The sequence below is a fragment of the Hippopotamus amphibius genome, chromosome 5 (genome assembly GCF_030028045.1).
Source record: "Hippopotamus amphibius kiboko isolate mHipAmp2 chromosome 5, mHipAmp2.hap2, whole genome shotgun sequence".
Classification (NCBI taxonomy): Eukaryota; Metazoa; Chordata; class Mammalia; order Artiodactyla; family Hippopotamidae; genus Hippopotamus; species Hippopotamus amphibius.
In genome coordinates, this window is record NC_080190.1 from 35,773,325 (window position 1) to 35,799,071 (window position 25,747).

At 35.7% G+C, this 25,747-nt stretch overlaps 1 protein-coding gene and 1 non-coding gene across 7 annotated transcripts in view; one reads left to right on the forward strand and one right to left on the reverse strand.

Moving 5' to 3' along the window:
- EXOC6 (exocyst complex component 6) overlaps positions 1 to 25,747 on the reverse strand; it is a 230,532-nt gene that overhangs the window by 10,307 nt on the left and 194,478 nt on the right. For all 6 annotated transcript variants that reach the window (XM_057735489.1, XM_057735487.1, XM_057735486.1 and 3 more), the window contains one exon: positions 23,447 to 23,520. In XM_057735489.1, the coding sequence (XP_057591472.1) occupies positions 23,447 to 23,520 (74 nt within the window). The remainder of the gene's footprint in view (positions 1 to 23,446; positions 23,521 to 25,747) is intronic.
- TRNAR-CCU (transfer RNA arginine (anticodon CCU)) lies at positions 5,927 to 5,999 on the forward strand. Its single transcript has one exon. It is a non-coding gene; the product is annotated as a tRNA-Arg (tRNA).

Below are 25,747 nucleotides of genomic sequence, written 5' to 3' on the forward strand. Positions count from 1 at the left end.
TTTACCTCAAACAGTTGAGTGTGATTTTGGTTTTTATGATACCTTTACATAAATTTGTGGCTTGTTTTTCTTCAGTCATGGGTACCTGGTTCAGCTGCCTCATATTATAAGGTGAGTCACACACCGAGTGTGCTAGCGCTTACCCAATTACCCAAACCAGAAACCTGGATTCAGTCTGCTTTGACTCTTCTCTCTCACAACTCCTGCATCTCACTTATTGCCAAATTGTGTCAATTTAACTTCCTAAATATTTCTTGAATTCACTTGCTACCTACTTTCCACCACCATTGCTACTACTACTGTCCTAGCTTAGATATCATACTCTATCCCCTGGGGCCTTTGATCTCACCTAGCCACTCTGCTTCCCCTCTAATAACGCAGATCCATCAGCCTCCACGCTGCTGCCAGAGAGATTCGGCTAAAATGCAAATCTGATCATACCATTCACTTGCTTAAAACTTTCAATGGCTTCCCAGCTCCTACAAGATAAAGTTCAAGTTCCTTGACATGACATGCAAAGTGACCTTTTGGCTTCCTCTCCTGCCTTGGAATTCAAGCTCCTAAATAAGGAACTACTCATAGTTCTCTCACAAACCGTGATGACCACCCCCCCTCCCCGCACCAGGACACTGTCATTTTCTTCTCTGACTCTCCTTCCCCTCCTCCTTTACCCAGGTAACTCTTACTTATTACATAAAACTGAAGTCTGGATTCACCTCTCTCAGGAAGCCTCCCCAGACCATCGTGGGTTAGCCGTTCCTCTTTCGTGTATTCTCACAGCCCCTCCACAAACCTCTATCACAGTATGCTGATATCACAGTTACTTTGTCTGTCTACCCAATAAAGTAGCACAGACATATATATAGTACCAACTGTAAAATAGATAGCCAGTGGGAAGTTGTGTAACAAAGGGAGTTCAACTCGAGGATGGAAGATGCCTTAGAGGACTGGGACGGGGGGGGGGGGGGGGACTCCAGGGAGGGTGGAGGGGGACTCGAGGGAGGGAGGGAATATGGGGATATGTGTATAAAAACAGATGATTGAACTTGGTGTACCCCCCCAAAAATAATAAATAAATAAATAAAATTTAAAAAAAAAGGAATCAAATATCAATAGTTCCTTTCATAGTCTGGACGACTCATGGCTATCCCAGCCCTGTCTCTTTCTAATATGCCAATAGTTGAAGTGCCTTTTCTTCTTCCTAATAACGTACTTCTTAAATGCCTCAAAGCTGGTGACTTGTTTTGCTTAATATCTGTATCTTCACATTTGGCCCAGTACCTGGAATATAGTAGGAACTAAGTAAATGTATGTTGAGATGAACTGCAAATGTTACCTTCTGACACAGAATTTTGCGTCTACACAGAGCACACATCATATATGCTAATAAGATGGCTATGTTATCATTTACTTTACACGTCAACTATTTACAATCAAGACAACTCTGAATTTTTAGTAATGTCTTATAATTATTCTGAAGGCCAGACTAGTCTCTTTGATGGATTTAATTTGTGCTACAGAATGTACTAAAATATTTCATAACCAAGGTTCTGCTCCTGAGATTACCTTTTGTAAACCAGTGATGCCACCATCAAGCATGTTAAATAAACATTCCCAGGTCATACATTTAATTTTCTGTCTGGATTCATTACATCATCTGCCACACTTATATAACAGGTAGTTATGTAATGACTTCACCAATGAAGCTCAGATGTCCAATACTAAAGAAATCAAATCTTGAAACTCATGATGTGAGGTGTTCACTAGACTTTCAGTTCTCTCTGATGAGTCATTTTGCTTCATTGAGGCTCTGAAGAAATAAGATCTGCTTATATGAACTGACTTTGGAAGAACTCAACAAAGGAAAATAACATGGATTAGCCAATGAAGAAAAATTGTATGCCAATGTGTCTTTACTCCAGGATATAGTAGTTGCTCAAATGAGGGAAGCTAGACTGGGCTGGGATTTCCTCAAGCACTCCTTTAAAGTGCAGTTGCTAAGAACAAGAGGGAGGGAATAACCATTTTTTAAAATTTGTAAGAGTCTAAGTGGATATTCCTCTCCTCTCCTCCCCATGGTTGTGTTTTAAAATAATGCAAAAAAATAAAAATAAAAAAAATAAAATAATGCAAATGAAAACTCAGAGACTCTAATAGATGGATTAATTTAGTCTTCAATGAAATTAGTCACATGTTTCACTCTAAAATTTTAGCAAGTAATATACTTTATAATTTGTCATTAGTTATAAACACTGACTTTGGGCTTTTGAAAAAAAAGCTAAACTAAAAATAAAACTAGGGGACTTCCCTGGTGGCTCAGTGGATAAGACTCCATGCTCCCAATGCAGGAGGCCTGGTCAGGGAACTAGATCCCACATGCATGCTGCAAGTAGGAGTGCACGTGCCACAACTAAGACCCAGTGCAACCAAATAAATAAATAAATAAATATTTAAAAATAAAATTAAATACTTCAGGCCCCAAGACATATCATCATTCTATTCTTTAAAATGGAACTCAGACCATTTGAGACAAATGAAACATACCATGACCATTAAATCCCAATTGCCTCAGGAGGAAAAGGGGGATAGTTTCTAGGATTATATCTTAGCAGGCAGTGACAAAAGCAGACACCCCAGTCCTAGTCCTTGCAAGAAATTTTTGGTGAAGTGGGGAACTGAATTTCAGATGCATATCTCATTTGTTCAGCCTTCTAGAGATAAGGTCTCAGTTTTATGCTCTAGAATATAAATACAGACTCTTTACCACTTTGCCTTGGATTCCCAAAGAATGCAGAGTCAGCTAGTCTACCCTAATTAGCATGAGGGACACAGGAAAATAAGGATCTTTGTGGAAAATAAGGATCTTTGTGATCTATATTAAAGACAAAGAATATTACAATATCTTGGTGAGTATTTGTATTTAACAGGGCTTGCATGCTCACATTTTTTTTCTTTCAAATCTTATATTTTGTAATTTTTACTCAAACAACTTAAAAAGATACATATTTTTTGCTTTTCTAAATCTAAAGGGCACTTACTTCTCTTATGTTAGATAATTTATTAACTCCTAATTATCAAGACCTGATTGTATGTAATTACCTTTTGTCAGGTACAATAATTTGCTCAATAAACATGTCAGAACACTTGCTGTTTAGTCTGTTTTAACAGATAAATGTGTTTTTTCCATAGCCCCAAGGCATAATTAAACATGAAAAAAGGGGGCAGTTATCAAACTACACAAAAGCTGATTCATAAAGGAAGTACTTATTGGGTTGGCCAAAAAGTTCATTATGGAAAACTCGAACAAACTTTTTGCCCAACACAATACACAGAAGGAGCCATGGCTTACTGTGGGACTTGATGCTTGCCTGAGTGCTTCGTCAATTACTGATTTCTGATTCAGGGGAACAGTAACAACTCCGTGATGTGAACTTCAAATGAGCAACAGGAAAATTTTAAGATGCATCTTAGTTAAGATGCAGCTATTGGTAAACAGCTATTGGCATCACTCTTTCACTACAGGTTATAGCAGTAAAATACAAAAAGAGAAACTGAATAAAAACAACAGGGGAAGGACTTATTTTCTTGGGAAAATAAATGCAGCCAGTGGAATTAAATGGTTTGTGATCTAAGTCCTACAATGCTTGCACAATGTGAATCTGCACTATAGGAGTGCAAAAAGAAATCCCTACCTGACCTCTGGATAACCTAAACAGGAAATTAGGACATTTCTAAGCAAAACAGGCTGTGTCATCCTCTTAAGATAATTGTTTCCTTTGACACTCTGCATAAACATCTTACACTGGGCCATCAGAAAAAATTCAAGCCATAGCGTCTCTTCTTTGTAATACATAAAACGGGTGCCTGGCCCAATACCCTCAACACAGTTGAGGAGGTAAAGTTTGTTGATAATTAGGAAGACAAAGAAGGGGAAAGAGGGATAACAAACAGGTAAGAAAGTCGGAAGCATTCTTTAAGTATTCACAGAGAAGTTGAAAATTACTATTTTTTTAAAAAGGAATTTAATTCTTAAGAAGAATATGGGTTAATTAAGAGAGTATTCAGTGATTTAAAAGACTCAACAAACACGACAATATAAAATGAGTCAGCGTTTTTTTCCCAAAATAATTTAAAAATATTTGACATTTGGTTTTGGTGCTTCAGAATGTTAGAAATTGGTACAATTTGGTTGGGAAAAACCAAGCTCCTCCAATGTCTCACATAATCAATGCTCTACGTATATGACTTGCTTATCTGAGTATATTTCACTTGGATAAGACGTGCTGTTTCAGGACTTTCCTGGCAGTCCAGTGGTTAAGACTCTGGGCTTCCAATGCAAGGGGTATGGGTTCAATCCCTGGTTGGAGAACTAGGATCCCACATGCTGCGCAGCATGGCCAAAAAATTGAAGGGGGAAAAAAAAGGAATTGCTGTTTCTTTTGACACCAACAGAGTATTTCTGTCCATACCTTATTAAATTCCCTCCCAACTCGTTTTTTTGTTTGTTTGTTTGTTTGTTTTTAAAACCAGCTTTCATTTTGAATTAATCATTTAAGGGAGTTATAAACTCTGGAACTCAACCTCCTCGTCTATAAAATGAAGGGACTGTGTTTGCATGTGACAAGCACTCTATTTGACACTAGCAATGAAAAGATAACGGTGACCCAGTGTTTGGATTCAAGGAGTTCCTAAGTGTAAAAAGAGACAGTCATACAAACATAATTATGAACTAACATGAGAATTACACTGATAGAGTTATGTATAGGTTATTATTATTAGAGCCTTCAGTCTTGCTTGGGGGAATGAGAAGTAAACCCAAGAAAGTATCTTAGATGGTACCCAAACTGAGTCTTACAAAGGAGTTAATCAAGGGAAGGGTGCTGGTTTTTCAAGCAGATGAGATAGCATGAGAAAAGGTACAAAGAAACAGTTGTGCTTACCAGGAGTGTCAAGCACTTTATAGTGTTGCTGAGCTGAAATATAAGTAAGGAAGTAGGTAGCACAAGCTAGGCTGGAGAAAGGGACAGGGGACCAGGTCATAAAAAGACATGTATGTCTTGTTTAGGAATTTTGGGTAGCCATTGAAAGGTTTTAAACAAGGGAGCTGACATAATCAGATTCATCATTTAGATAGGTAACTCCAGCAGCTCTGTGAAGAATGGATTTAAGGAGAAAAAACTAAAGGCACGAAAAATAATTAGGAAACTGTTGTGATAACCTTGAAATACACCAGATCAGATAAGTAAGTAGTTGGGATGGAGAGAAGAGGATGGGTTTGAGAAATACTTAGGAGAAGAAATCCCTAGGACATGACGAATGATTAGGTGTGGTACAACAGCACAACCAAAACAGAGAACATGGAAAGAAGATCTGATTTGAGAATCAATCGGGAAGATGATGTGTTGATAGCTTTGGCCACACAGGATGCAATACACACATCCCAATGGAAATGTCTACCAAGCAACTGGATATGCATCTAAGGCATGTAGCATTTGTGCCAGAGATACGATGAGAATGGATGAGAGTGGATAGAGAGCAGTGTCCGAAGAACAGAAACCTCAGGGACACCAACATTTAGGCAGTAGGAAAGGAAAGCCACAAAAGAGACAGAAAAAGGACGTTAAGAGAGGACAGCCTTTGAAGAAGAGGCAATTTAAGAGAGGATGTGATCAACATCATCAAACACAGTAGGAAGAACCAATAAGATAAGGGCTGAAAACATCTACTGGCCTTCCCTAGTGACTTAACAGAATACTGTTTTAGTGAGCAATGCAGCAAACTAAGTCGGATTGAAGAATGAACTGAGAAATGAGGAAATAAGGACATAATCCCTCCTACATCATTCTCTTAAGGAAACTGGGTGCAAAGGAGAGAAAAAAGAGACTGGAAATTGCTAGAAGGAGACTAGAGAAGATACTCTCAGACTTCCATGGCAGTCCAGTGGTTAAGACTCTGCACTCCTAATGCAGGGGGCCCAGGTTCAATCCCTGGTCTTGGACCTGGGGAACTAAGATCCCACATGCCACCTGGTGAGCTCCCCCCCACCCCACCCCCGCCCCAGGAAAAAGATACTCTTATTCTGTCTCTTTCCTTCTCTCAGATAGGAAAGATCTGAACATGTTTTTAGGCTAAGGTAGCTAAGAAAAGGATAAAGCAGAAGAAAGGTAGAGGAGTAATAAAACAAAGTCCCATAAAAAAGATGCCATCAAGGGCACAGAAAGATGAAAGAGCCTTGAATAAAATGGCTACCTATCATCTGAGTCTGAAGGAGGGAGAGTGAGGATGAGTATGAATACAGATAAACTGACTGCAAAAGCAACAGCAAGAGATTGATAGTGATAGGAATGAAGGAGACTTAAAGGGCTGCAGCTGTCACTCAAGAGTGGAAGAACAATGGCTCTATAAATAGAAATGGGGAACTAGGAAAACAACAATCTCTCATTCACACAGTATAGCCTGTGGAAGAATGTGTGGCTACCACCAGAGAGGGTCAGCAGTGCCCTCAGAATTCCACAGCGAGGAGGCAGAGAAAACATTCTGCCCCACAGTAAAAGCTGTAGGGCCATTTACATTGGAATGAAGGTGTAAGAGGACTAGAAAAAGTGAAAAGGTACACAGTAAACAAAACAATGAGGGAATGAGAAAGGAAAAAGGTTGGGAGGTGGGAAGGAGGGGAGAAAGAAAGTGGAAAGAGAAGAGAGAAAGCGCTTAACTTTATTGAGCAATCAAATACGGAATCTTCTAGAAGGAGGAATGCATGGTTGGGATGTGCCAGAAATGACAACGTCTGACCAAGACTCAGGAAGAAATGGTGATTCAGGCTGCCATGAAGTTTTCAAAAGTGCACAGTGGCCTCTGTCTGAATGCAGGCTATCTCAAGATATCTGGAGCAGCAGCAAGGGCCCTGGTTAAGAGGAGAGCTCCTAGGAGGTTTGGTTAGATTTTCTGAAATCCCTTCTAATTCTCAAGTCTTAGGATTTCATGACCATGAAAACCACTGAATCACAGACTGAAGGTAACTGGAAGATGATCTGACATTTAAGAAAACACTAACAAGTCAAAGAAAAAGAACTATAAATTGTAAAACACTTTAGGGGCTAAACTGTCACTTAACATTAAGTACTAAGTATTGTAATGTATACCTAAAAAGGAAATTCAGGCAAAAATACTATAATGATTAATTCTCAAATCAAATAATCCCTTCAGCAATCTCATCCTTTCAATATATATTAGCAAAAATTTTCACCATAACTACATTATCCACTTGGCTCTTAAGAAGTCACTATTGACTTAAAAGACACTAAATTTATTTTAATATATGGTTTTATAAATACATAAGAGCGGGACTGCATCCCTTCCAAGTGCTAGCCGAATGATAGCAGTGTTGAGTTCCCTGAGTCATCTAAATTTGAGGCTGGGTGGCTCTATAGCAACTGAGAACTTCCTAAAGTTTGCAATGTGTACGTATACCTAATTTGGGGGTTATGTCTGTTCTCACCTTCCAACCAAATTATGAGTCCTTCAAGGGCAGGGTAATATGTCTTACTTCTCCTTTAAGGTGCTCAATAAAAGCTTGTTGAACTGAGCTAAATTACATTTCATAGAACACTTTGAGAAGCAAAAGTTTAAGGACTGTGTCTTTTCTGTGACAAAACATAACCACAAAGGGAAAAAAAAAAAGCAGAGAAATTAATGCGCAAGTGAAAGCTTCTAATTTAAACAACTAGAAAAGCTCTGCACAAATACAGCCTAATTCTGGGACTCTTTCACACATAGATTACCCAGCGGATCCTGGTAGTCTTTACACAAAGTTCACTAATCACCTAATTGTTAATTTTTCTTTATCTCTATTTCAGACCATTAATGATAACTTTTCATATGAACATCTCATTTCAGTGAAGTGGAGGCTTTACTATACTTTATGAAAGGAGAAACTGAGTTTCAGAGAGACTGCCTTGTTCAAATTTATATGTAAAGTAAGATTATAATCTAATTTCCTCAATTTATACATTAAGTGCTTAAACAACTTATTTAGGATGGCTTAATTTACCCAGAATTTCCTTTTATTTGTATGTATAACCTATCTGCTTTCAAAAAGAATCCTTGGTAAGGTTTTTCAGAACACGGCTGTAAAATTTACACTAGATACAGCAAATAGAGTACGGGCAATCTAGGTGATTTTGTTTCACGTAGCAAAAAGATCATAACAGCAAATATGTGTTTCTCGTTATAACATTCATTAGTATGTGAAACAAACAGTACATTATTGCTGTCTTTTTGACAAACTATTTAAATATTTAAACTTCTCATAAATCATCCTCACAACTCAAAGAAATCTATGATTAAAAAGAGAAACATTTCTATTTAATAAAAGAAAAAATATTAGAGAAAAATATTACTTATAAGTGAATAACTGGAATTTTGGCAAAAATGTGAATTAATTTTGAGAGGAAGGATAAAATTCCCTTTTGGAAAGTGTCAAATACTGATTTTATATCTAATAAGTAATGGGTGTATAATATTTATTAAAAGCCAGAATATCACTATTCTTTATTGCTGGCAGACTATTCTAAAAATTTTAACCTATGCCTATCAGTGAAAAAAATAGCAAGAACATTAATGATTAAATTTGGGATCACATTTAAATTTGGGAGCACCTCTTTTTACCCTATGCACTGGCTTATAATTCCCAGCCTATGGAGACAGACTCACTCCTTTTTATAACACATTGAAAATTTACCTCAAAATTAATCATACTATAATACTTATAAGAATATTCCATATTTGTTGAAGTGCATACTTACACAAATAATTTTTCCCCATAAATCTGTTAATTTTGTTTATTGTCATACTGCTAACTTAGGCTTTTTTCTCTTAAAAATAATTCTAATTGGTCTAATTTTTCTGAGCATTATTTTGGCAGTAGCCAGTAATTCCACTTCTAAAGACCTGCAGAAATACTTACACTATTGCTCAATATAGATGCCTAGGGATATTAACTGCAGCATTATTTACACGCAGAAAAACTGGAGACTCCATAACATCCAACGAAAGAGGACTTGTTTAATAAATTACGGTATATTTATACTATAGAATGTTATGAAGATGAGAAAAAGAGTAAAGTAGATCCATATTTACCAATATGAAATCATGTAGTATTGCATAAAAGATGTAAATTATAGCACATATGATCCATTTCCCCTGCCAAGAAAAGAATTCTACGTGTGCACACAAGTGGGTGCATGTGTGTGTGTTTAAATGTACATTTTTAAAGGTCTACAGGGAAACACACCAATGATTCTGAGAGATTGCAGAGGAGGAAAAAATGAGAGCTTTCTCTTTATGCACTTCTCCATGTTAGAGTTTTTGTGTGTTTTAAACAGGGAGTATGCCATGTTAATTTCCTGATTTTTATAATTGTAGGTAACTATACAAAAAATTACCATTGGGGGAAGCTGGGTGAAGTATACATAGGACCTCTCTCAACTGTATCTGTAACTTCTTGTGAGTCTGTAATTACTTAAAAAACCAAAAAGAACTGTGAGCAGGTATCATTTTTGTAATTATCACGGTGTTTGATTTTTTCCCTTGTTTTCAAAAAATCATTTAGAGTAATTTTCCAAACTACAAAACAGTTCTAAACCTTTACCCTTAAGATAATCACAAAAATCAATTAGTTCAAAATTTATATCAATAACTGAAGAAGGTATGAGCATAAGTTATATACCTAGTTAAGCACATAAACTGTAAGGCACCACAATTAGGACATTGAAAGGCAAAAGTCATTTAGGTACAGCCTAATCCTTCCTAATCTAAGATCTCCCAAAGGGCAGCATACTTTTCTAATATCTGGACCTTAAAGGTAAACTTTGTGAGATGTCTGATCTTGTTATATTCAGAAGTAAACCCAAAAATGTCTTCCTTTAATTCTTTGGCACTTCAAATGAATTTAGGATTGTCTAAGGAAAAAATGCTTGCTGGAGGAGCTGTGTGAACAAGCTTGTTGTCCTACTACTATATCTAGTCAAGCATTTGGATACTACAACTTTGGCAAATCCCATTAATACTTTAAGAAGTCAAAGACTTTAAAACTTCTAAAGAAAGTTCCTGTGAAGTAGTCACAGGGGCATGTTTAAGCAAGCAGAGTGTGTATACAATATAGTAACAAATACAATGCAAACAAAAGAAGATTTGTTTAATTATAGTGGAAATAATTGTTATTTAAAAGTGCCTTCTTCCTCATCATAAAAGAATAAACTGGACTAGTGGCAAAAGAATTGTATGTTATGATGCCTTAAGATTACTAACAGAAGACAGAAATTTCAAAGTAAAGTCTTGGCAGACGCCCAGTCTCCAAGGCAAGAATTATGGCCTAACAATTCCTTCATAACTTACAAGGCTTGTTTATGTCCCTTTAGGTAGAATCCAAAGTTGTTCAGTTTGAGTTAAATACAAGTACATATTTATCAGGTGTCTTCTATCTTTCTCTGGTGAAATACATCTGAACCCCTTTCCTAAATTGTATAACCATTTGGGGGTATGTTAGAGAGAGACTGTCAGACTATGTATAAAAGGGCAGATGAAATTAGGTGAGGAGGATAATGAGAACAAGGAGGTGGGTTCCCAGGGTACTTTCCTTATTAAGCAGTATTTTTAGAAGGAACTATGCGCCTCATATTTTAACATGATTTAGACCTGGCACACCAGCCTTGCCATCACCCTGATGCAGTATGGTATACACAAAGAGATGGTACCTGCTGACTCAATCAACTAACACCCCTACAATGCAAGTTGCACACAATTCATTAATTTTAGCAACGAAGATTAAGCATGCCATGAAAAAGATCTCTCCCAGAAGTAAATTATACACCATTTTTCCACACAGACTTCATTAAATCATTAAAATATACAGTTGAAATCATTCAGGAAAGTTTCCCAACATCATACAGTAATTATTAAGAGAAGCAGGAATCCATCCTATTTCCTGATTTCTTACACGATGATGTCTTCCTCAAAACATCATCTGGCTTCAGTGGCTTTCTTTCTATACTCCTTAATTTCCATCCTTTTAGCCAAGATGGCCTTCTGAATCTAATGGTCTTTATCTTCAAAACTTTATCTTCTTTGATACCAACTAACTCACCTCTCAAACTGTCTAGCTCTTATTTTATTGTCTATTGTTCAATTCTGTTCTCCCAGTGGCTGGCTACAGAAGGCACTCAATAAACATTTGTTGAATAAATGAATTAGGAAATGAAGCAATATATGAAAATCCATCCATACTGTTTTACTACAAACAGTTCTAGGATTCTACTAACAAATGTTTAATTTACTTATACACTGTCCTTTTCCAAAGGTGTCTTAAGGCAACTTACAAAAATACATGCAAGATAAATACAACTTAATAACAGAAAAATCAGGGCCAAGAGAAAGTGAAGACAGGAGAGAAGATAAGGTTAGTACACAAAATGCATGTGATGCTATCCTATATATTTGAATATTCTAGCTCCATAAAGAAGAAGAAAATATAATTAGATAACTCAGTATTTTGAGATAAAAACAAACTAGTGGCTGTGGATAAAATCAACTATCTCTAATATTGAAAACAGAAACTTCTGAGTCTACATGAAGAAGCCACTATGAAATACAGTGAACCACAGCATCAGTAATTACGTAATAGCACTCAATCATCTATACCCTAGTCTACCAAAATAATCACCTAACTGTTCTTCCTGAGTCTAATTTTGTCCCTTTTCAATCTATCCTCCTTAGAATAGGCAGCATAATTTTTTAAAAAATGCAATTCAAAGAAAAAGAAAAAACAAAAAAAATAAAAATGCAATTCAGAGGATGATACTAACCTGCTTAAAACCCTTGAATGGTTTCCCATTATACTTAACATCCCAAACTCCTCAACAAGGCCCTCAGGGTCCTGCATGACTTGGTCTGATAACCTTCCCAATTTCACCTGCACCTCTCTTCCCCTTGCCCACTACGCTACAGCCATACTTTCTCTTCCCTGACAGCACCTTAGGACTTTCTTTGCGTTTGCTCCTCCCTCTGCCAGGAATACTATATTCCTCATATCTCCTAATTTCATTCAGGTATCTACTCCCTAAACAGGTTTACCCTGACAACCCAATCTGAAGTGGTCCACCTAACTCCCAGTCACTATTCACGTTCACCTGTTTTATTTTTCTCACAGGATCTAAACATATTTGAAATTCTATCTAAAGCTGTTTGAAATTATCACTGTTTGTTATGGATCCCCCTCCAACAAATCAAGTTATGAGAGCAGGGATCTTGCTGATCTTCTTCACCACTGTATCCCCAGCACTTAAAACATTGCCCAGAGCAGGTGCTCATATATTTGTTTAATAAATAAAGACATATCTGGAAATGGGACAGCTCTTAGTGATCTGGCTTCATCTGGACAGCTTTCAGTTTCCCAAGAGTAGTGGTGGTGAGATAACTGTTGTTAGGTCATATATGATGCCTTTGTGAATCTGTTGAAAATACTGGACCTTCTTCTCAGAAATATGCATATGTAGACAAAATTTTGCATAAACCTCCTAAAACCAACCCATGATCCCAAGGTTAGAATCTCTGATCTATAGGCACATAAGGACCTTTATGCAATGCAATCTATGTTATAACCAATGCATGCTCGTGGAGTTGAACATTGAAGAAAAAAGAAAAAAAAAAAAAAAACAACAACAATAAAAAGCTGCAAATCATTTCTAGCAGATGCCTCTACAAAGTGGTATAACAGAAGAGTAGTCAAATCAGTAACAGTCCCACCTAATAGCTGCTTAGTCTCCTCATAAGGCATATTGTATTGAGAAGCTCAGATCTGGAATTTATCATGAAAGAAAATGACATGTATGTTGATGACATACATAAGTAAGAAAACAGATCTGTGAAAGGAGGAGCAGTTTTATGGGTTGCCTCTTTAAGAAATGGCATATACTATACTCTTGTTCCAACTGTAAGAGATCACATTGGATCAGGATATGGATAGTCAAGTTCCAGAAATGGATAAAATTAAAAAAAAAAAAAAAACTAAAAAAAAAAACCACAAACTAACTAAAAAGAACTGGCTTAATATTCAGAATGGTCCATTGACTCTTCTGGGAGGCAGAGACTCTTCCCTGGGTACCATTAATAAAAAAGATGCATGCATAGGGTCGCAAAATGACTTCTTAAAAATATATTCTTTGAATTATGTCAGATCAAAAAAGTGATGGAAGGTAAAAGAGTTTTTTTAGGTGTACAACTCCTCCTTTGCCTGCTAGGGAGGACTTCGTGACAGGTAAAAGAGAGAAACTGAACAAAGCAGCTTTTGTTCCCCTAACTCTTCTCTTTTTGTATCGGAAGGTGCTTACAGCTAAGTTAACATGTAAAGTAAACCACCTGGCAAAAATTTCTGTAAGTTCTAAAGGACTTAGAAGTTTTTTCATCACGTTTTTAGTACCACTAAGTAGTAATACTATTTTCTTTGTGACATTTTGGCTTTGTTTTAAGATTCTTATTTTGGAAGGTATTAGGTTTTCAATCTTAGCAAAGGTGCAAATTCTCTCAAAAAAAAAGTCACTTCAAATATATTTAATACTAGGAGATGCTTTTTATAACAAACAAAATATAGAACTTACCTTGATTATGTTATCAAAATGTCTTTCAAAATTTAAAAGTAGCGAATACATTCTTTCCCTCCAAGTATGCACACTGTGGCTTGCGCAATAGCCTTGATGATTCACTAAGGAATCTGACAACTGTTAGGATCTGAACTCCACATGAGCTGGTATTTTAATTTCCCCATTAAATCTCTTCATTCTTCACAAGCAATTCTGTGTTACTGTTTCATGCTTCTTAGAAACAAGTTATTCTGTATGACTGACTGACTGGTTTACTGAATCTAAGCAGCATTAATCCTCTAGTAATTACCATCCTTCATAAAACCATCTGAATGTTTTAAAAAAGTAGTTCAACAAACTATTTTTGAAAACTTTCTATTTTTCATCATTAAAAAAAACTAATTATTTATTGTATTTATTTATTTTTGGCTGCGTTGGGTCTTCCTTGCTGCTCACGGGTCTTCTCTAGTTGCGGTGAGTGGGCGCTACTCTTCTCTGTGGGGTGAGGGCTTCTCATTGCAGTGGCTTCTCTTATGGAGCATGGGCTCTAGGCAAGCAGGCTTCAGTAGCTGTGTGGTTGCTGTTGTGGCTCAGTAGTTGTGGCTCTCAGGCTCCAGAGTGCAAGCTCAGTAGTTGTGGCGCATGGGCTTAGTTGCTCCACAGCATGTGTGATCTTCCTGGACCAGGGATCGAACCCGTGTCCCCTGCTTTGGCAGGTGAATTCTTAACCCCTGTGCCACCAGGGAAGTCCCTTTCATCATTTTGTATTTTAATATTTAAATTTCATCTATCTACTAAAAGGCTTATCTATTTGCTTTCACAGCCCTCTGTTTTAACCAGAACATAGTTGTAGGAATTCACAGAGTAATGCAATGCAATAGTGGTCCATGTAATTCAGTGTTTTCAAACTGGGTGCTACAGAACACTGATATTCAGGATAGTAAGATATTTTTTTAAATAAATAAATAAATAAATTAGTTGCATTGGGTCTTCCATGCTGTGCACGGGCTTTCTCTAGTTGCAATGAGCGGGTGCTACTCTTTGTTGCGGTGCAGGGGGCTTCTCATTGCGTGGCTTCTCTTCTTGCAGAGTACAGGCTCTAGGTTTGCAGGCTTCAGTAGCTGCAGCACTCGGGCTCAGCAGTTGTGGCTCATGGGTTCTAGAACACAGGCTCAGTAGTTGTGGCGCACAGGCTTAGCTGCTCCATGACATGTGGGATCTTCCCGGACCAGGGCTCGAATCCATGTCCCCTGCATTGGCAGGTGGATTCTTAACCACTGCACCACCAGGGAAGTCTGAGATTTTTCTTTTTTTTTTAAAGTATTTAGTACTCAAACAGGTTTGGGGGGAAAAAAGGGATACACCTTTATTATAGGACTTCTCAAAGCCTTCAATGCACTAATGCAATAGTGAATTTACAAGAGAGGAACACAATATTCAGGATTTCCTACAATTTGACTATAATTTACTTCCTTCATGACTGACTGTTCCAAATAACAGAAGTTTAGGAAATGCTGCTTTATTTAAGTTCTGCTTTATATTTAGTCATTGCTGATCACTCACTTAAGGCATATACTGCCTTTGTCTAAATACCTATAATTCCCGTGTTCAAAATATTTCTTTATCCACAAAAGAGCAGTTGGTTTTAGAGCAATGACAACAATTCTTAGAAATAACATATTATTATTTTAGTATCCCCAATGATGGTCAAGATAAATCAAGAAATATCTGTAATGCTTACACTTTTACTTGAGAAGGCAGAGAAATATGTCATGTATTTTTAGAAATACTCTCATCAAAAATAACTGAAATTTTAAAAAAATCTACTGCTTTTTAAGTATGTTTCTTTACATGGAACATTAACTTACACGGACTATCCCAATTCCTAATAAGATGTTTCTGTACACCAAAAATATTTTGAAATATAGCTGAATAATTTGCATTCACTTATTCAACATTTATTGATTGTTTACCACGTGCCAGGAATAGGGTTAAGCAATACACGTAGAGTAGTGAACAGAAAAGGCATGCTTCCTGACTTCATGGGCTTGTAGCTTAGCTTTTTTCTTTTATGTTACCTGTACTGTTACGAACACTTGCTCTAGAACTGCTTTATTTTTAAAAATACTTTTGATGTGGTGGGGGTATAGTTAGGCTGCTATTTTAAAACCTCAACTCTATAACTAATTTGCTCATGAGGAATGGCACGAATCATGAGATATAAGCATACAGTTAACTGGGGGACAACCAAACCATTTTACTTATATATTAGAAGCACATATTTATGTTCCAAAGTCTTGTGTTTTATATAATTATTTTACATTAAAATGCTATGAGAGAGAATTCTTTTCAATAAATGGTGCTGGGTCAATTGCATATGGAACAAAATGAATCTTGAAACTTACACCCCATACCATGCACAAAAATCAATTCCAGATGGACTGTAAACCTAAATACGAATGGTAAAACAATAAAACTTTTATAAGAAAACATTTATAATTTCAGGGGTAGACAAAGACTTCCTAAACTGGACATTAAAAAGAACTAACCATGAAGGAGAAAAATGATAAATTGGATTTCATTAAAATTATGAGCTTTTATTCATCAAAAGCCACCATTAAAAGTGAATAGACAAGCCACAGAGCAGAAGATACTTTCAATACACACATTTGACAAAGGACTCATATTCAGAATATACAAAGAACTTCTAGAAATCAGTAAGAAGTAGACAATCTAATAGAAAAAAAATGGCAAAAAACCTGAAAAAGTTATTCACAAAAGAGGATATTCAAATAGACAATAAATAAATGAAAAGGAGTTCAATTTTATAAGTCACCAAGTCATAAGTTCAATTTTATAATTTTATAAAACCACAATGTAAAACTATTGTACAGCCACGGAATGGCTGAAAAGGAAGAGGCAACTAACATGAAGTGATAGCAAGGATGCAGAGCAACAAGAACTCTTCTACACTGCTGGCTCAAGTATGAACTAGTACTCCTGCTCTGGAAAACTGCTTCATAGTATCTGTTAAAACTGATCATATACCTACCCCACTGACTCAGCAATTTCACTCCTAGGTAAATACTTCAACAAATATGTGTGCATGTTCACCAAAAGACATGCAAAAGAATGTCATGTTAGCACAATCTGTAACAGTAAAACTGGAATCAATTCATATGTACATCAATAATGTATAAATTATGGTATATTTATATAATGGTAGACTACACAGCAAAGGGAATCAGTGAACCATAGCTACATGTATGTTTCACAAACATAATACTGACCAAAAGAAGGAAGAAGCAAAAAGTTAATACTACATGATTTCATGTACACAAAGTTCAAAATCAGACACACAGCAATGAGAAGCCCAAGCACCACAACGAAGAGTAGCCCCTAGGGACTTCCCTGGTGGTGCAGTGGTTAAGAATCCGCCTGCCAATGCACGGGACATGGGTTCAAGCCCTGTCCAGGAAGATCCCATATGCCTCAGAGCAACTAACCCTGTGCGCCACAACTACTGTGCCTGCTCTCTAGAGCCCGCGAGCCACAACTACTGAAGCCTGCGAGCCTAGAGCCCGGGCTCTGCAACAAGAGAAGCCACCACAATGAGAAGCCTGCTCACTGCAAGGAAGAGTAGCCCCCCCCACCCCTGCTCTCTGCAACTAGAGAGAGACTGAGCACAGCAACAAAGACCCAACACAGTCAATAAATAAGTAAATTTATTAAAACAAAAAAAAAAGAGTAGCCACTGCTCACTGTAACTAGAGAAAGCCTGGGCCCAGCAACAAAGGCCCAAAGCAGCCAAAAAAAAAAAAAAAATTAGACAAAATTTATCTGTGGTATTAGAAGTCACAACAGTTGTTATTCTTTGAGAGGGAGAAGCACAGTGAGGCGGTGGAGGTCACTTTTGAGGTATTTACTGGTCAAGTTCTTTTTCTTGATCTGGGTGTTACAGAAATGTATTCACTTTGTCAAAAATCAGCAACAGTATGATTTGCCTGAATGTATGTTATATTTCAATAAAACATTTATTTGAAAAGTGCTATGAGATCCAAATATATTTTGCTCTATTAGAATTCTCTCTCAAATTCTCTACATATAGTTCAGAGGAATGATCACTCCTCTTTTCCCTATTTTGCCTGAAATAAAACACTTCAAAACAGAATCTAATCTTAGATAAAGAAAAATTGTAATTTTTATGGCATAGGGTTGTAATAGGCAGAAGAAAATGGTAGGCGAGTAAGAACCACATATTTGATTTTCACTACAAAGGTATATCTCTCTAAGGCTTTAGACTATATATTCCCAGATTATTTATTTATTTATTTATTCATTCATTCATTCATTCATTTAAAAAAGCCACAGGGTATGTGGGATCTTAGTTCCCTAACCAGGGATCGAACCTGTGCCCCCTGCAGTGGAAGCACGTAGTCTTAACCACTGGACTGCAGGGGAAGCACCCTCCTCCCAGATTTTCTAAAGGCTCTTCACATGACAAGGTATCTGATCCTTCACTACCCTTGTAATTCTCTCTCATATGCTCTCCAATTTGTGAGTGTTCATACCATCATGCAATACTCAAGGCACAGTCTTAAGAGCCCCAAAGCATGGTGGTCTAACCCAAATACCACATTTTCATTAATGCAGTCTAAGAATTTCCAGCACACTGTTGGTTCATTTGAAGGTTAACTAAAACGACCAGATCTTTTTCATAAGTCAGATTTCCTATATCCTGTATTTTTTAAAATTTAATTTTATAAAAAGTTAAATACAGCACTTAATATTTTTCTTGCTAAATTTAACTTTTTTGGCTTTGGCTTATCACTCAAGTTTACTGAGAGCACTTTGATTCTGTCTTCTATCATCTTAGGTAACTCTTTTAGCTTTGTGTAATTCATACACATAAAATTCGTATTTCTTCTCTGTATTTATTCAAGTCATCATTTAAAAAATATGTTGATCTCGAACTGTCAAAGACCGACATCTAGAGGGTGCTGCCAGAATCTTGATTTAAAGCAGCATTTCCCAAAGTATGTTTCATGTAATACAACCCCAAATTAGTAAGGGATGTATTCTGTGATGAGTTTAGGTAATGCTGGGTTACTGCACAATTTCTCAGTCCTTGCAATTCTAATGCACATGGTAAGTCTCTAAGAGGGGACTAGAGTATAAAGTGTTTCCCAAACTTAGCTGACTTGGAATCTTTTTTAAAGAAATATTTTCTCATCTTGAGAAATCAGTGTTTCTGGAAAGACACTTCAGGAAATACTGCTCTAGGGTGATAATGATACATTACCAACATTCCTGGGGGAAGAGATTGTTTTATTACCTTCAAACCTACCTAACTGCATTATCATTCAACCTATCTCAACCTCTCCACATTGTCTGAAGCATTATCAAGATACTGTCAAATGCAGCAATAATATCTTGCCAGTCTAATTTATCACAAAGTGAAATAGGACTAGGTAAAGAGGATTTAGTATTATTAGTGAGCCATGGATGCTCAGTCTACTGTGAGAATTATGTTCACTAAGAAGCTATGAAGGTGAGAGATATATTTTTAAAGTTTCCTGCTAAATTGGCTACATTTTAAAAGTTTTGGTGATTAAAAACTAACCTTTAGTTTCCTGCAAAATTCAGTTATATGGGACACCTCATTTTCCAGTGATATTAATGGAATCTTGCTATGTATTAAGAACGAGTTATTAAAAAAAGTATCACTGAATACTATATAGTATACAAAGGGTCTTACAATAAAAATAGTTTAAAATTTTTAAGGTTTTCATACAAAAGAATTTTACATATTTTGAAATTCTTTTGAAATCCATTTGAAAGATTATATTTAACAAAAGAGATGGTCTTTGTAAAAGAAAACAGATACATAAAAGTACATCAAAATCTTTCATCATTCAGTGACTTCATTTCAGAACCAGAGGTAGAAGTATGGTAGGCTTTACTTATAAAAAAAAAAGTATACACAGACAAATCATGTTCAAATAGCATGTTTAAAATTGAGTGAGGTAGTATACTCACATAATGCAGTACCAGTACTGCTAATCTTCCACACTGTCTACAGGGGCAGTAGGTCTTAAAATGTTGTTGAGATAACTGGCTTCCATTAGCAAGTATGTGATTGGCAGGATGATAAAGTCTTTTCACTCACAGGTCAGCTATTTCCTCTTCTTTAGAAGAGGGCAATTCTGATGATCCATCTTTTAGCTACAGTCTCTTATTGAGTCCCAATTCTCTTGCCTTCAGCTTTGATATGGTTCTAACTTTCCCCTTGTATCAGCTCATACTTGTCATCAACTCCTCTATTCAGAACAGCAAATATCAGGAGTTTGACCTCAGGGCACAGTCCGGGTGGGCAGGTAAAATGTGACCACTGGACCTACTTCCTAATCTTTCATACCCAGCAATTCATGAAGCAGTATCAAATTCAAACTAAAAAACAGAAGCATGACCCCTTATAAGTACTGTGAAAAGGGCTCTTTTGCCTTTCTAAGTATACTTGAAAAGAACTGTCAGCCACCCTATTAAGACAGAAATGGATCACAGACCAGAAAAAAAAGAAGGAAAAGTGCAGAAATTCAACTGAAACATAAATAAAAGTGTTAGCACCCACTTTATGTTTGGTGATATACTACTTCACATAAAAATGTTAAAATAATATGCTGCTATGAAATATCTTTATGAAGTCAAGAGCATAAAAACACTACTGAAACTTTAAGGTATCCTTATTTAAATAATCACTGATACTGATAAAAAACATTATATCACCTCATATGAGATTAAAGTTTTCAAAATGAATTTTATTTTTTGCCAATTCCCATTCTTGGCATCTCACCACTAAACTGTTTGTAAGTTAATTTGAAAAACAAATATAGGTGGACAATACTATCGTTATCAAGTTATTAAATCCAGGCCTCTGAAATCATAAAATTCAAGTTATATCACAGTGGTCCAGTAGCTAAAGACAAGCATTAGTTGCATCTCCTTGTTTTAGAATACCAAAGTACAAGAAGAGAGCATGATTAAATTTTAACATTAATAATCAGGGAAAATAATTTTAAGCCTCTTTTAAGACTAGAAAAATTAATATGTAAAAAATTAGCTCATCAAATTTTCTATCCGTTACTCACTTCCACTGCATATTAACCACCATACTTTAAAACTGTATTTTACACTAACTAGTTATTTCTATATAAATCTTTTAACAGTTCTATATACTTGTCATAATAGATTTCAGAATTCTAAATGTTTCATCATAGACTTTTTTATTCACTTAAGTCTCTTAAAGAAATTATCTTGATGAGGAAATGTCAATCAGGACTTAATGCCTCTAAGTGCAGATTCTTGATAAGTATATCAACCAAAAAGATTTGAGATGTTTATTAATATTTATAAGTATGCCTTCGTAATAATTCCCTAGTGAGCCATATGCTTGTAAAGAGAATTTCTTTGCTGTCAAATAATAATTGTGTTTGAAGAAAGAAAGTACCCGGGATCAGTTTTAATCTGCTTTGAACCAACCAAGGAACAGAATCTTTGCCAATAGCTTTATAAATTATGTGATCCTACAGCAACATGGATGGACCTAGAGAATACCATACTAAGTGAAGTAAGACAGAGAAAGAGAAATATCATATCATTCATATGTGGAATCTAATTTTTAAAAAATGATACAAATGAACTTATGAAACAGAAACAGAGTTACACATATCAAAAACAAATTTATGGTTACCAAAGGGGAAACCTGTGGGGGAGGGATAAATCAGGAGCTTGGGATTAACACACATACAATACTATATACAAGACAGACAGCTAACAAGGACCCCCTGTATAGCACAGGGAACTCTACTCAATACTTTGTGATAACCTATATGAGAAAAGAATCTGAAAAAGAATGAATATATTTATATGTATAACTGAATCACTTTGCTGTACACCTGAAACTAACACAACATTGTAAATCAACCATACTACCATAAAATTTTTTTAAAAATTATGTGATCCTATCCACAATCCTACAATGAGCTTACAAGCTAGTTAACAGCATAAAAGTTCATACAAAACAGAGAAAAGAGCAAACAATAAATTTCAAATTTTCTGTGAAAGATTATCTGTATATAATCGGAGCTATCTTCAAATCACATACTCTTCAGACTGCAAACATATTCATGTAAGTGGTCTTGGAAATGAATGTACAACTAAACTTATTTCCAACTTGGTAAAGGACTGTTTTCTATATCATCTTATTAGGGGCAATAGGAGAGCGACAGAGATAACTTCTTGTAAAGAAAATGGATCTACTTTCAACAGTAAGAATATCCCCTGTTAAACTGAAATGCAAGTTCAGAATCCACTTTCTTCATTTTCTACTATCTTCCCCAATTTAGTAAAGCTAACCATCTGTAGATCTAGGTCACTCATCATAGCGTTCCTTGTTTGGCAGAATACATGAGCACTGACTGCGAACAAATAAATATGAACGCATTTTATATGTTCAGTGCTTTACAGATCATAACTGAGAGACAGGAATGGCTTTTTTAATTTCCATCTAAAATTGACTTGAAATACCAGTTATTTCCACACGACTGTCTTACAAGTATTCCTAGCCAGTTTGTGGGTGTTGTGCTTCTCTAAAGGATTGTTAAGCTCCATAAGGATGAAACTCTCTCTTCTATTACTTTTATGTCTATTTCAACCACATCTCCCTGCTCCAAAAAAATCAGTACCTAGAAGTTCATAAATACTTACTGAACACTGGCTTGGAATTAGCAAAACCAGCAAACATTTATTGAAATCAGAGCTCTTTAACTGCTTACACTGGTTCTGTTCCAAACATCACTGTGGAAGAGTCTATTCACACCAATGGTGGAGTCTCACCTTCAGTTATCTCCATTCCTCAAAGGGGATGGGACCATTAACAGACTGATATCACAGTGGCTTTCTTTTAATTCCATCTCCATTTGGTTCTTTTTGCCAAGGACAGCAGTCACTCCTGTTGTCAGTCTTAGCACTCCTAAGCCCTCTAACTTGGATCTACCTCTCCTCCACACTCTTGTGCCTCCCAGCTTTATTAAGCTCCTTAATGGTAGGATTAAGAAAGAAAAAGAAAAAGGAGGAGGGGGAGAGAGGAAGAAAGGAGTAAGAAGTAAAATTATGAGGGAGATGGAAAAAGGTAATATGAAGAAAATAAAGAAAATGAAAACAGAGAATTTAAAGAGTAGTAAATTGAATAGAAGAAATTTAAAAATCATCATATTTGTTATTATTCTTAGAGTTATGTGACCAGAAAAGAATTACGTAAGTGTGTAATTAATTACCTTTAAAAATTAGTTTTATCCTTCTCTCTGGAAGCATACAGAAAAACTATAAAAATAGCATTCTTTACACTGACAACATCTTAAGCAAGGGGTTCCTTTCTAGGTTGTAATAATTTACATTTAACTTGGGTCCTAAAACTAATGTTATACTACCAATTTTCATATATGACCATGAAACCATTAAGAAATAACAAACTTCAAGTGTCACTAAACCAAAGTATAAAGTTTTTATTTAGTCATGTGCTTTGCAAGTAATAACTAAGTTAAATATTCACTGATAAGAACGCCCCACGAAGCTGAGACACTGACTGGATATAGATTCAGAGAAAAGGACCAAATACATAGTTATTAAAGAAGCACTTTTCTAAAGAAAGTTGTTTTAAGGGAAACAAGCATTCCTGTAGCATTAAAAAAAAAAAAAAAAGGTACGGTGAGAGGTAGAAAGCAATAAATGAGAAGTACAGTATTACATCTTACTTGTCTGAGGTCAATGAATGCTAGCTGCAGGGTATCCCCCTGGAATCCTGGCACCGGCTCAGAGCTGGCAAACACTATTTTAAAAAAAACAAAAAAAGAATAAAAACAAGGCTGCAAGATATACAAGGGTTTAACCACTAAATTAATTTCTATTCATTACAAATGTATTATAATATTTACAAGTAATCACTTCAAATAAAGACTGTTTATAACCTTCAATTTTCACCACTACGAATGTTCTCCACACCCATTACCACAAATATTTGAATAATTTTAAACTTCCAATCCGCTATTTAATTACTCTAATCCTAATTACAATAAATTTTAAATGGTTATCCTACAAAAGTTCAAGGGTAATATTACACTTCAATCAAGAAAACTTTTCTGACTCTTTTTAGCCTTAGGTGAATGATTATAGAAGCATTCTGAAATTATACCAATTGCACGGTTGTCAACATATTTCAAAACATCTGCTTTGTTACAGAATATGCTCTATAAAAATCCTACTTCTAGCTAACAGCAATAATAGGCAGCCATGTAAGAAGTCAGTTTTACATGCAGACAAGAGGTAAAATGTTTGAAGTAGCAAAATGAGGATGAGGCAGGAATGTCTGTGCATTATTTTTAAATAATTTTTTTCCATGAAGGAATCCCACTTCTTTAAAAACTAAGAGATATCTTAAGACAAAATAGATTTCTTAAGACAGATTCCTTAATATTTTTAGACGGAAAATATTTCAAAAGATTTTCTTCAACAACGTTTTTTTTTGTTTTTTGTTTTTGGCCACGCCGCACAGCTTGTGGGATCTGAGTTCCCCAAACAGGGATTAAAGCAGGGCCACCACAGTGAAAGGGTTAAGTCCTAACCACTGGACCATCAGGGAATCCCTTTCAACAACTTTTTTGTACTTACAAAAATTTAATACTAGTAACATAGCTTTGTTTAGTTAGTTGAAGACAATCTCAGTACTAGTTATTTTGAAAACAAAAGCTTTGTGGCTCATAAAAAAAGACCCTATCATTTTACACACGTGCTTCTCTGATAAGAACACAAATGCTTGCCACCACTCTCCCTCCCCATTAATATCTGTGTTTTCTTAGAGAGTATTACAGATTTTCCATTTGTGAATTTCTCTGAGCCAATATTTTAGAAACCATTTAAATTTTTAGCCTATAAAGATCTTGGAATAACAAAAATAATTCTTAATTTTAATTGTGTGAAATACAGTTTAGAAAGGCTCAAAATCAAAAATTAAAAACAAAGCCTAGCATAGCTTAATTTATTTGGCATTTTTGGAGAATGAAGAATTCAAATTAAGTTCTTGTTGCTGATGCTGTTTTTAAGTTAATGATAATTTTTGCTTTAAGCATGAAAACTTTTTTTTAATCGTAAGCTTTTGATAAAAATTTTAAACTGCATCATAATATTGTCCGTTTTCTTTTTTATGTTTTTTAGAATACTAAATACTACATAAACTTTTCTTAATTCTCTTCACTGATAACCATTAAGAACATTTTTTATTCTACACAATACAATATATTCCCAGGGCTGCTATGGTATGAACAACTGTTTTCTATTATATTAAATAGCTCAGAATGCTGTGTTGAGTACTTGTGTCTTTTATAATTTTTCTGCCTTCTCTCTTACAGTTTTAACATAAATTCTTACTCCCTGCTCTCTCACTCATCTCTTACTATGCTATCTTTAATCTTCTTGAGCAGGTAAATCAGCTAATCAATTACTAGAATAGTATCTAAAGTAAAAGGAAATACAGCCTGAGCATGGGCCTCTCCCACAAGCAAGGTGAATGAGTTTATACATGCCTTTGAGTATATGTACCTTTTAGTTATTCAGGGTCACACCATTTTTCTCCTAACTTCTTGGCTCTATGCTAGGTGCTAAGTAGCTATGGCCATTAGATAGGTGACTACATTCACCTTTCTCAGGCCCCCTATTTCCAGAAAACTAAGATTATTAATCAAATCTAACCCACCTTTCATAGTTTAGTATAATTTACTCACATCACTGTCTTTTCATACAGTGAAAAGCAGAATACTTTCATATTGTGGCAACTCCATCACCCCCTACCATGGCCCAGATAATTGAGTTGCCTCTCTTTAGTAACATGAGATCTTAATTGAAAAATAACAAGCAAAATTCTAATAGCTTATTAAAAGTAAAGTTTTTTTTGTTTTTTTTTTTAATCTAAAAAGTACTTTTCTTAAGACCAACTAGCACATTGTTGGCTTTTCTGGCAAGTCTCAGGCTACTGTTTCCAAGTAATAATTAACTATGAATCC